Raw genomic sequence first — 11,292 nt, 5'->3', positions numbered from 1 at the left:
AAAGAATACAAAAGTGTGGGCTTCACAGATTCCTTCCGCCCTTCCCTCCTTCCTTCCGCGCCTTCCTTCTTCTTTCCTTCCCCCCTTCCTTCCTTCCTTCCTTCCTTCCTTCCTTCCTTCCTTCCTTCCTTCCTTCCCTCCTTCCCTCCTTCCTCCCTCCCTTCCTCTCTCCCTCCCTTATTCACTTCCTTCCTTCCTTCCCTCCCCCCCATATATTTATGGAATAACTTGGCACTTAAAGAGTAGAATATGAAGCAATTTATGCACCCTCAGGACATATCAGAGCCCAAGCAGTAAACAGTTTGCTTCATCCAATATTGACAGGAAACATTCTATGGTGGCACTGGCAAGAGCGAAGGCTGCTCTGTTTTACCAAGTTAGGTCACACATCAAGAAGATAGTTTCAATCAGGCATCTGGATTCACTCTGCCACATAAGCCTGAGTCAAGGACTCCTTGAACTCTCAAGGATATTCAGTTCTTCTCTCCTGTGTGCAGAAAGCAAGTGAGCATACTTAGCAGTATTTTACTATTCTCTTTCAGGCAAGCAAGCAAAATGGGAGGTCTTTAAAGAAGAGAGCTCAGGATTTCCTTCTGAAATGGAGCTTTTTTGGTGCTCGAGTGATGCATAACCTGACTCTAAACAACGCGTCAAGTTTTGGTACCTGAGCTTTATAGAAACACTCATATTTTGTATATATATGTTACCATTTAACAGCTTTCCCCCATTTTCTGTGCTGAGGAACCTATCCCAATCTAAAAATTCTTTGATCAAAGCCACAAATGCTGTGTAATGTGTTTTCATACTAATATTTCACAGTAAATGCTAACAATATTATGCTGGTGACCTGTGTCACACGTTTGTTTTTAAAATGTATTTTTCTTTCAAATTGCTATTTTGATACTGCTTGGACATTTAAGTGCTAGAAGCATTGTTTTGATATAGCAATGGAAATGTAGCTGYACATCTCATTATAAGACACAGAAGATTTAAATTATTAGTTTTACCTTCCTTTTTATCACATTGATAAAAAATTACTGTTGTATCTAAGTTCTTGTGCAYTGTGTGTTTTAATAAAAGCAAAAGGAATTTGTCAGTGACCCCACACTTAATTCTGGAATCAGCCAATGATCARTTTAATAGTGTTTGTGGCTTTTGAAAATTAAGGCTCACACATCCATTTTTAGGAATGTTTACGTTTTTGGGAATGCTCAAAAAGAACCTTTCATAAGATAGAAGATGGCAGAACAAGTGAAACTAACTAGTACATAATTTCATATGTTAAGCCATAGGTACTTTGTTATCTAAAATTCAGAGGATATTTGAAATGTGTAGGGGCACACACACACGCACATTTTTTAATGTGATATATCCTTGAAATAAGGTCAAAGACTTCACCAGTTATTGTCTGGTTATTTAGCACAAGGCAAACAGAAAATAGAGCAGAGGCATTCTAGCAGGCTTCAGCCTTATCTAGCTCCACTGTGTGCTCTCTTCAAGTATAAAGCATGTCTCACTTTCATCAGTATTTTTCTTTGATGTAATTAGTGGTCAAATAGCCCACAGGACAGTAAACAATTGAGCTAGGTGGGCCAGTGCAAAGAGAGATTAGAGCTAGAGTTTAGGCACTATTCCTTGTTGGTCTTGCCAGGTCATTTAAAGTCCACAATTATTTGTTTGTTTCACTGGCTTCTTGCARAGTGGTGAGAGATGGTCACAAAGATAACTCAGCTACTCTCTCTCTTTCTCCTCCTAAAGGTTCTTTTCATTTGATCCGCATGTTACTAGATGAGTACATCCTGCTTGCCATGGAGACACAGTTCAACAATGACAAAGAACAAGAACTCCAGAAYCTACTGGACAAATACATGAAGAATTTAGGTAACTAGAGCTTGTCTCTTTGCATGTACTCCTGTATGTTTAGAAACTGATGTATTTGTTTAAGCAGAAGCAAGTTTACTGCATTCTTCTGAAGGTGCAGTTACATGCAACATTGTCAAATTCACCTGAAAAGTTTGTGGCCATTCATTCAGCAATTCATTCCCAACTTCCTACCATAGTTCACTTCATAAAATTTTGTTGGAATGTCAGTACTGAGGATCTGAAATTATTGGATGCAACAAAAATAACTGAAATTATTTTGGATGCAACAAAAAGACTTGTAGCTACATCTGAAGGGCCATGAACTGACGTGGGAAAAGAAGTATAAGTAATAAAAAGGGCAGGAATTTCTAATCCAGTTTTTCTCCAAAAAATAAATGTGCAATTACAACTTGAACAAAGATTTTATTAAATGTTAGTAAAATGCAAATATCCCTCCAATGTTGGAACACAAGTTTGGAGCCCTATTTAGCATTTGGCTGAAGTATTACTATATGGAAGAAAAATAAAATTATTTTAAAACAGTATCCTCAACATTTTCCATCTATCAGGCTTCTTCCAAGTTAAGAAGTTTGAAATTATATGTTCCAGGTCCTTTGCTATAAAAAKAATAAAGATTGATGGGATCAAGTTSTGATCCAAGATAATCCTTAAAAKTCTTGTGAAACYTCACTGGATTAATTATTTTTATTACCATTAGCACTGACAATCTGTCCTTAAATTTTCCCTTGTTTTTACTCTAAATCTGCACTTTGCCACAAGAAACTCACCTAGATTTTTTCTGAGTGTAGATGTTGCACTTTTTAAAATTCAGCCTCCTGGAAAAAAAACTTGGCCTGTGCGACAGTTACCTTATCCTTGGGTATTCAGGTGAAGTACTAGAAACCGTAAGGTAAAATCATGGTTTCCACCAAAGAATAGCAAAACTTCCTTTATCAATATTCTGGAAAAGGCTGAAGAACTCTTGAGTATAACAAATGCTTTCCTCCAGATATCAATATGGGAACAGAGTTCATGCATTCTAAAGTTCCCATTGTTAATCCTTTAGGATGAAATTTTGATCCTGATTGAYTCTTAATGCACTTTACTTGACTYCATTGTTARCATTTAATTAACATTGTTAACATTCAAGGGAATAAATCTGATTCATACTTTCACTACCATGGCTTCAGTAAGGAGCTGATACTGTGTCATGTAGATCTGTGGTGAGGGAAAATGATGCAAACAGAATTTATGTGCAATGAAAATACATAAAAGTGAACAAGAGTTTTTGCTTACTGTTCCAGATGCAAGCAAAGCCACCTTCACTGCATCACCAAGCTCTTGCTTCCTRGCAAATCGCAACAAAACTGCTCCTCTGCCCAGTGACACTTCAGTCAAAAATGAGTGCCTAGGAGAGCAAACCTTCATGTCCTTGTCAGCTAGCCAGCCCAGCAGTGCACCTTCTGGTCTGAACCCATTCACCACAGGAGATGGGGAAAGTATGCAGCTGACAGGTGTGTATCAACTCTTCCAGCTTCTCCTTCCCTCATTTGCCAGTTTGTCTTTCAGTTCATTGGTAACATGTTGCTGTAAGAAGAGCAATGACCACATGCGTTTATGAAGGCCTCTAGTAAACATTTCATTTGCTTACATTCTGTCGTGGTTTACAGAAGTTGGCAATTGTTATTGCCCTGCCAATAATAGTTCCTCTTGGAAAAATGGTATAACTGTCTTAGAACTCTGGGCTTGATGAGGTTTTTGTTAGGATAGCGCATGAGGATTGTACCTGCTGGAAATTTCCACTGAATATGGTACCTCTAAGGTGGAGAATGAAGGGGGAAGCTTTGTAGCCTGAAGCCATGGATTAAAAGCTGTGAATTGTATAGGTGGGGGCCAATTCATTTCTTTTGTAAAGTTTTCAAATGACACTTCACTAATGCCTTTGTGTCTTAACAGTACTGAGTATGGACACTAATAACAGACAATATTTATTTATTCCAGATCAAATGGAGCTGTCTCAAAGCACTGGCCACCTCATGACTCCACCTATTTCACCAGCCATGGTCAGCCGAGGAAGTGTTATCAATCAGGGGCCAATGGCTGTGAGACCTCCCAGTGCAGGTCCCATGTTATCRACACATTCACAGTGCTCTTCCTACTCAGAACCCCTTTACCAGACTTTGTCCCAGACTAATCAGAATTACTATGGAAACAATTCCAATTACCAGGCTATGTTCAGAACACAGGCCCATTCCACTTCAGGGGTTTACGACCACAGAGCAGAACACGGCCGATTCAATGCCTTGAGTGAACAGCAGTTCTCCAGAGACTACTTCAGCAACAGTTGTGCCGTGTCTCCTTACAATGCCAGATCCCCTTCCAGCTATGGTCCCTCAAACATGTCTCAGGACACACACAATATGCAGTTTCTGAATAGTGGGAGTTTCAATTTCTTGAACAACTCAGTGTCTACATGTTCCGGAGCAGCATATCCTGCTAATGCTTCCAACGGTATTAATATGTATTTTGTTTTTCCTTCTGTTTCTCTCTCATTGCTGGMGTAAAATACATTTTCTCTGCCTTTTTTTTCTATGTAAGATTTATTTCAGCTTTTATTTAAACATTTCTGTTTTCCACTTCTCTGATGATACACAGAGATTGTAAAGCAGCTTAATGAGCTACTTAAGGGTTTCTTTTCCTCTGGTGAATCCTCAGCTGACCTCAAATGCATCTGCCACCCTATCCTAATCTTCTTTTGGTATCATCACAATATCTTGCCGAAAGGAAGCAAAACCAGGATGACCTTGTGGTTTRACAATCTCTTGAAAAGCCCCCAAAACATTTGCTGTGAAATGGAGCAGACACAAGAAAGCTTACCTTTGGGATCAGTATAATGGAYCACTCTAGTCACAGGGTCAGGATGGTGAAATGAAGCATGCAAATGTGCATTAGCAGTAGTGTGAGACTTTGGCCCATGCATTTCTCAGACTTCAAATGTAAAATTACTGCTTCAGAGACATAGTCAGCAAAACACCTCCCTCTTCTGGAGGAGAGAAAGAGTGGAACTGGTACTTTTATATGGACTTTTCTATGCAGTGAGTACATATTACCCTGCAGATTTTCTTTCCACGTATACTTTCCTTGGCTGTAAGCTTCAGAAGGAAGCACTGAATTGTGGATAGGTCTCCCCATGGTGTCTCTTATGGCCACCACCTGCAGGCTGTGTTTGATTCTGAACTTAGAAGAAAAAGGCAATTTTCTGTACTGAAGGCATGACTGAGCCCTTACCATCTTTTGTTTCCTTGTTACCRTCTCTCTTTTGTGTCAGTCGTTGCACATGTTATTTATGTTCTTAGGCTGTTATATGTACCTAAATAATTTTATTCTCAAGGGCTTCAGCCAGTAACAAGTGCTTTTTTTCTGAGGTTATCACAGGCTCACACTCTACCCAGTACTTCCATTCATATTTTTTTTTTCAATCTTCAATTAGGATACTATGGAAACAGCATAAATTATTCAGAATCTCACAGACTTGGAACAATGGTGGATCAACATGTTTCTGTAATCAGCAGTGTCAGCAGCATTCGGTCACTGCCATCATACAGTGATATACATGATCCACTGAATATCTTGGATGACAGTGGAAGAAAACAAACAGGCTCATACTACACAGAGTCCTCACCTTCAATTGTCTGCCGGACCCCTATGCGTAAGTACAGCCAACAGCTGAGGAGTAGCTAGGAACTTCTTAGAATCCTGACAAGTGCTGAGTATTAAACTGTAGCTTGCATCAATAAAATACAGAATGCAACATGGAAATGTTGTGATATTCTAAGATGTGTCTCCCTTAAAATYGAGTTTAATAAGTATACTTCCAAAAGGAGGTCTATGGTCCATTGTCCACGAGGAGTGGAATGTATGGCCTGAATTGCACAAAAAATATGTATTAGGAAGAACTTTCTAACTATTAAGTAAATTAATAAGAGGCTGGGCTTTTCTAAGGTCTCTTAGAGATCCTCACTGTCAAACTGAACAAATGAACCCTGGGTCAGGATTGTATCACTATATACTTCCTGTGGTGCCATCCCTCATCCTATGCTTCAAGAACTGAGTCTATTAGGCAAAGTTCCCACTGACAGTGAATTTTAGGCATAAATRCCTAACCCTGAAGGGTTTGTTTTGGTATGTGCCTTAAACAAATGGTAGCTGAGTTTGGTCTTACATTCAAAAAAAGGGTTGCACGGAAAATACAGACTAGGACCCTGTTTATTTCTCCACATGATTATATCTTCCTACTGCTTACCTGTTAATCAGAAGATCAGACATTTCTGTCCTTCAGATGATGTGCCTGCTAGATAGGCGTTTCCATCAAATGAAATTGGATTGTGATTTCTGTTAAATTCAATAAATTGAGAACTTGYAATGATGGTAACTTTTTTTCCCCACAGCTTCAAACTTGCAAACCACATCTTCACAGTGYATGTACGGAACATCTGGTCAGTTCTCTTCTCAGGAAAATCTGGAGGTCCATGGCCCACCAAGCAGAGATATGGTGTCATCTTTACCACCAATCAACACTGTCTTCATGGGAGCAGCTGCTGGAGGAACCTAACTGGGAAGACATGTCTGTGCCTTAAGTTTACTTTCCAACCCCAAATATTAAGGCTGTGGCAACAATCCCCTTCAAGTTGGWGGAAAACAAAAGTATTACACATAGGTATTAAAGGAGCCATTTTAGAGACATTATCAGCCCTCCACACACACACAAAAGATAGCTATATTTAGTTTGGGTCCTGCTTGTGAATCTCTCAGGATTGTTCTCACCATTACAACTTTTCAGTCAGAAATTCAGGGTAARCTGAAAGAGCCAGTGATTCTTGCACACAAGAATAAGTTGTAAAGAAACTATTGCATCTAATTTATTAAAATTGTTATTTTAGTCTTTCTCTTATATCTTTTTTATATGTATATAAAATATGTTTATTTAATGCCTGTGTTGCTCATTATTTATTAGGACCACAGAGTAACTGTTTACTTTCTGCTATTTGACAGATTGTCAAATGTATGTATCCTACCTCCTATGGAAATGTTTACAAGGTCAATTTTTACTGTTTTAAATGAAACTAAGCCAAAATCTTAAATTTTTTACTGTTGTGCTCTGGAAARTCAAATTCAAATGTTTAGTGCCTACTTGTGTAWGTGAAAGTCCTCAGGAAATAAATAWAAATATTATTRGCATKTTATTTCTTTTCCTTTACTTAACTKCAGTAGCCTGCTACTGTACCTGGATAACTGAAGGAAATGAAACTATGCYACTAAATGTCATGGGATTTCAGAATTACCTGTAGTATGAGCCCAGAGTTTCTACTAATGGAAATCAACAAAATACGTTCATCAACTCTCATTAGTTTAGGGCAAGTGTGTAAACTGAGACCAAAAGTAATAAAGATTATTAAAAAACWTTGCAGCCATTCAGATAGCTATTTTATTTTTTAAAAGGGTTTTACAAGTTTTTCTGAAGAAGCCAGGAATATTCACTGATGATGTTACGGAGGACAGGAAACACACTTACAAAACAAACTTCTTGCTGCGCATTCATGAAATGGCAGGTGTTACTTGATAATCAGATTGTCCCAACACCAGATTGAGGTTTAGATTTAAATCCAGTCTTCTAAGGATATTTGATGTTCATATTCCCATTCAGACCATTGAATRCATGCTGAATATTRTGGAATTGAAGAAAAGTGCATTTTGTGGTGGAAAAAAATGTATGAGACCATGATGAAGCTTTTCTTTCTAATCCTGTGTAACTTCCTYTAGTATSTCTCTATAATGAGAAGTCTGACTGCAGAAAAGKAATCAAAAGCATTGATTGGACTAATAATTTCAGAAATGAAGCACTTTATGTAGACACCTTAATTCAGTAATTGCCATGTGGAAGATTTCAGCTCAATTGCTTCGTAATTTAGGATGAAGGCTTGCACTGTGACCAAAATTACTATAATGGTGCAAGAATGCTTTGGTTTCCATAAAAATTCACTATGAGATGTAGTGGTAATACAGATTGTTCAAACAAATATTTATTGGACAAAGCTTTGTAGCAAATGAAGTAAGTACTGCAAAAGAATTCTTTCTTTCTTCATGAATGTCCAGAACAGGATATAATGTATCCTAAAATAAGTCATTTAAAAGTCAGATTCCCTCCCTATCTATGCAGGTCACCTGTGTAGTCAGTGACAGTGACAGGAGAGAGACTCCTAACTCTGTTCCAAAGAGTTAGGACAGGGAAGGGCAGTACAAAGGTAAGGGATATGCCACTAGAGCAAGGGATGTGTCACACTATCCTGAAATCCTTGGCTCCCTCTCTTTACATATGGTGTGCTACAAACAAATGATTTAAGGTCAAAACTTCCAGATTGTTGAATATATGTGAGGGCAATATGTGAGAATTTAGAGAAACTAGGCAATCAGTACTGAACAGAGTCCTAGTTCATTAGGCTTTATATAAAAAGAACTCTCTGTGTACATAATTCTCATATGGGTTATGGGATTTTATGCACCATTTCCAGTAATTTTCTTGTTTTCTTGTGAATCATTTTGCACTGAGGTTTGTTGTGAGKTTTTTTTGTGGATTTCTCCCCCTTGAATTATTGTATCTACACATTAACTGAGATAAGATACAATCTTATGTAATTAAATGTGCAGATTGTCCTGAAGGCTGAAGAACATGAAGTAGCACAAAGTATCACACTGCTGTAAATTGAAGTTCATTGTCAATAGCAAAGAGCAATAAAAATATCCTAATACTCAAATAGCCAGTTGAGAGAATTCTTCCATAGTGYTGCAGAAAAAACAAACCCATCATAATTATAACTTGCAAAACCAAATGAGCACTTTCTGTTTTACGACCCATTAGTTCAATCAAAATATGGTTTGATGAATTCAGTAAGTTTTGTCTGTGGTAAATGAAATAACTCATAACTTTTGTGAATAGCTCTGGGAAGATTTTTACCTTTTGYAGTGTAACAGCATTACAGTAACTTATATGAAGAATTAATGGAGTCACTATTTTCTGTTTCTGTATTAGTCAATTCACTTGCATTTTTGTGGATGCATTAATAYATTGGTTTTAATATGTACATGCCTGTGATAAAAACTGTACATATTGAGTACTATCAGTGTCAAATGAATATTGCCTAAAGAGAAAAAAAGAAAAGCCTTTTTCTGAGAAAGAAARGTGAAAAGTTAAATTATTTTGATCTATTTGTCAGTATCAATGACTGAACTAGTGTTAGGAAAGGCAGAAGAGGTGGGTAAGCAGGTCAAATTTGCATCTACTTCTAAAGTAAAATTGATTCTAATACAAATTGTATCAACCAAGATGAAGCAATATTGGAGAACCAATTATCTTGTGCACCATGGGTCCCTGCCTAGCTGTGCAGAATTTATGCTGGAAGAGAGGTCCAGTTCTTTGACCCTGAAGGTAATTAGGACCATGGGAATATTGCTCCAAACTCAAAATTAGTGAGAAAAATTGGCCTTGTCTTTTAAATGTGCAGTGAAATAACTTGTAAAAAGTAAACCTGGTATTGTTCCCTCACCTCCAATGCCAAATGTATCTCACTGGTCAGGTCAGTGCCCTGCCACCTATCACCATCTGTATGAGTGATCAATGGTCACAGAGAGGAAGGGAGTCTGCAGTGCAGAGCCRTTTAGCAGAATCTCATGCTTGATGCAGACTAATAGAAGGTCACAGATACACTGGAATAGGAACAAATGTTTCATATGATGCAGCATAGTATTCTTTCCCCGAGTATGGGGTCAGGACTGAGTSGACTTTAGGCTTATGGAGTAAGAAACAGTAACACAAAAAAACCCCACTCTTAGAGTGAAGAAAACCTGCAGAGATGTTATCAGTCTTAGAAAAGCAGGTATTTGACACTGAAGAAACAATACAGGTCATTAATGYCACACCTCTGGACAGAAGTGGACTGCTACAGGCTAGGTGTCCCACACTGCTGTGTTAAAAGTGGCCATCAAGTTAAACTTAAAATGGTTGRTGCTGCCTGCTAGTGATTAGACCAGCATAATTCAGGTGGCCTTACCTGCTTTTGAAAATCRGATAGATTAGAATTAGTTTTAGGTTTGATATGCTCCAAGTTGCAAGTAACAGATTTTTGTGAAAGTTTTGGACTATGGTTTAACAGGAATTGCTAACCTAGCTTTAATGTTTGGATTAAATTTGATATTAGCTGAGGGATGTAGTCTGGGCAATTGATTGGTTKGTATGGGCTTTAGGACTGTTGCAAATAAGGGCTGGTAAAACTATGCTGAAACAGGTGTCAGGTGTAGTTTTTATGATKAAATCTGTTTGTAGAATTTGGGAATAGCCATGACTGGGTTTATGGGCTTGGATTCAGGCTATTAAGTTGGATGAGCCTGCATAATGCCTGAGCTTGGTGTATGCCTCTTGTCATAAAGGTTTGCATGGTGTGCTTAACTTAATATAGTTAATTCATGAACATCTGATGCTTCCTTCCTAGTGATGTACTCAGGATTAAATCAGAGCTTAAATCTGAGTTATCTTTGGCATGAGGGTTAACTGCAGAGGTTTGGTTGACATGAAACTGAGACCACAAGAAAATGTTGGATTTAAAAGGGACCATGAAGCTTGACTTAATGCTGCTGCTTAGAGGGATCCACAAACTATRCTTAGTTCTGGGTAAAACAGAAAGTAGAGAGAACAATATAGGTTACTTTTGTACTCAGAACTACAGCTATGATTTACTTGGGCAGGAACAGGTAAAAGTTTCTGCTTCTGTTTCTACATTTTTCTGCATTTAGCAGGGATGTTTGAATTTACACAGAGTTTACTGTCAGATTAGAKGATCTAGTTATGAATCCTTTAAGATCTAGTCTTAAGGCTGTACTTAGAACTGGCTTGAAATTTGCATTTGGAAGTGAAAGAAGATGAGCCATTTAGGATAAAGGCAGGTCTAGAACAAATAGATGAGATTAATTTGGAGTTTTAGGTGACATAGATTGCGTTATCAGTCATACTSATATCACATCATTCTGAGGCTGGCATTGTGAAATTCCTTCTTCCCAGGACCTAAGGCCTTATGCCAATAAAGGCATAAGCAGACAAAACAGGAGAAAAGCAGGGCTGGGATCTGGTTGAGAGGAGGTAAAATATTGTGCCCGTTGCATAATGAGAGTGACATCAAATACCATTTCTCTRCATTTGGATTCTTTGCTATTTGCACAGTTTTGTCCCATTTAACAATGGCTGCATGTTACAATACTGCATGGAGCAGTGGTTACACAACTGGGAACATGTAAAAGATTATATTAGCAGCTGAACTAGGAAAGCCTACTTCCCTTCCTTTTGCCTTAGTTGATTATTATCCCTGATCAAATAAGAGACCA

The 11,292-nt window shown here is 38.0% G+C and overlaps 1 protein-coding gene across 1 annotated transcript in view; it reads left to right on the top strand.

The window, feature by feature from the left end:
• RFX6 (regulatory factor X6) overlaps nucleotides 1-6,475 on the top strand; it is a 33,097-nt gene extending 26,622 nt beyond the window's left edge. Inside the window, exons 14-19 of the mRNA XM_057368972.1 lie at nucleotides 543-660; nucleotides 1,759-1,881; nucleotides 3,168-3,377; nucleotides 3,865-4,374; nucleotides 5,354-5,572; nucleotides 6,312-6,475. Coding sequence (XP_057224955.1) covers nucleotides 543-660; nucleotides 1,759-1,881; nucleotides 3,168-3,377; nucleotides 3,865-4,374; nucleotides 5,354-5,572; nucleotides 6,312-6,475 — 1,344 coding nt within the window. The remainder of the gene's footprint in view (nucleotides 1-542; nucleotides 661-1,758; nucleotides 1,882-3,167; nucleotides 3,378-3,864; nucleotides 4,375-5,353; nucleotides 5,573-6,311) is intronic.
• The last annotated feature ends 4,817 nt before the right edge of the window (nucleotides 6,476-11,292 follow it).

The sequence above is a fragment of the Malurus melanocephalus genome, unplaced genomic scaffold (assembly GCF_030028575.1).
Source record: "Malurus melanocephalus ecotype Western Australia unplaced genomic scaffold, MMel_1.1 scaffold_100, whole genome shotgun sequence".
In the NCBI taxonomy this organism is placed as follows: domain Eukaryota; kingdom Metazoa; phylum Chordata; class Aves; order Passeriformes; family Maluridae; genus Malurus; species Malurus melanocephalus.
The sequence above is the reverse complement of the archived record's forward strand: the minus strand, read 5'-3'. Positions and strand labels throughout refer to the sequence as shown.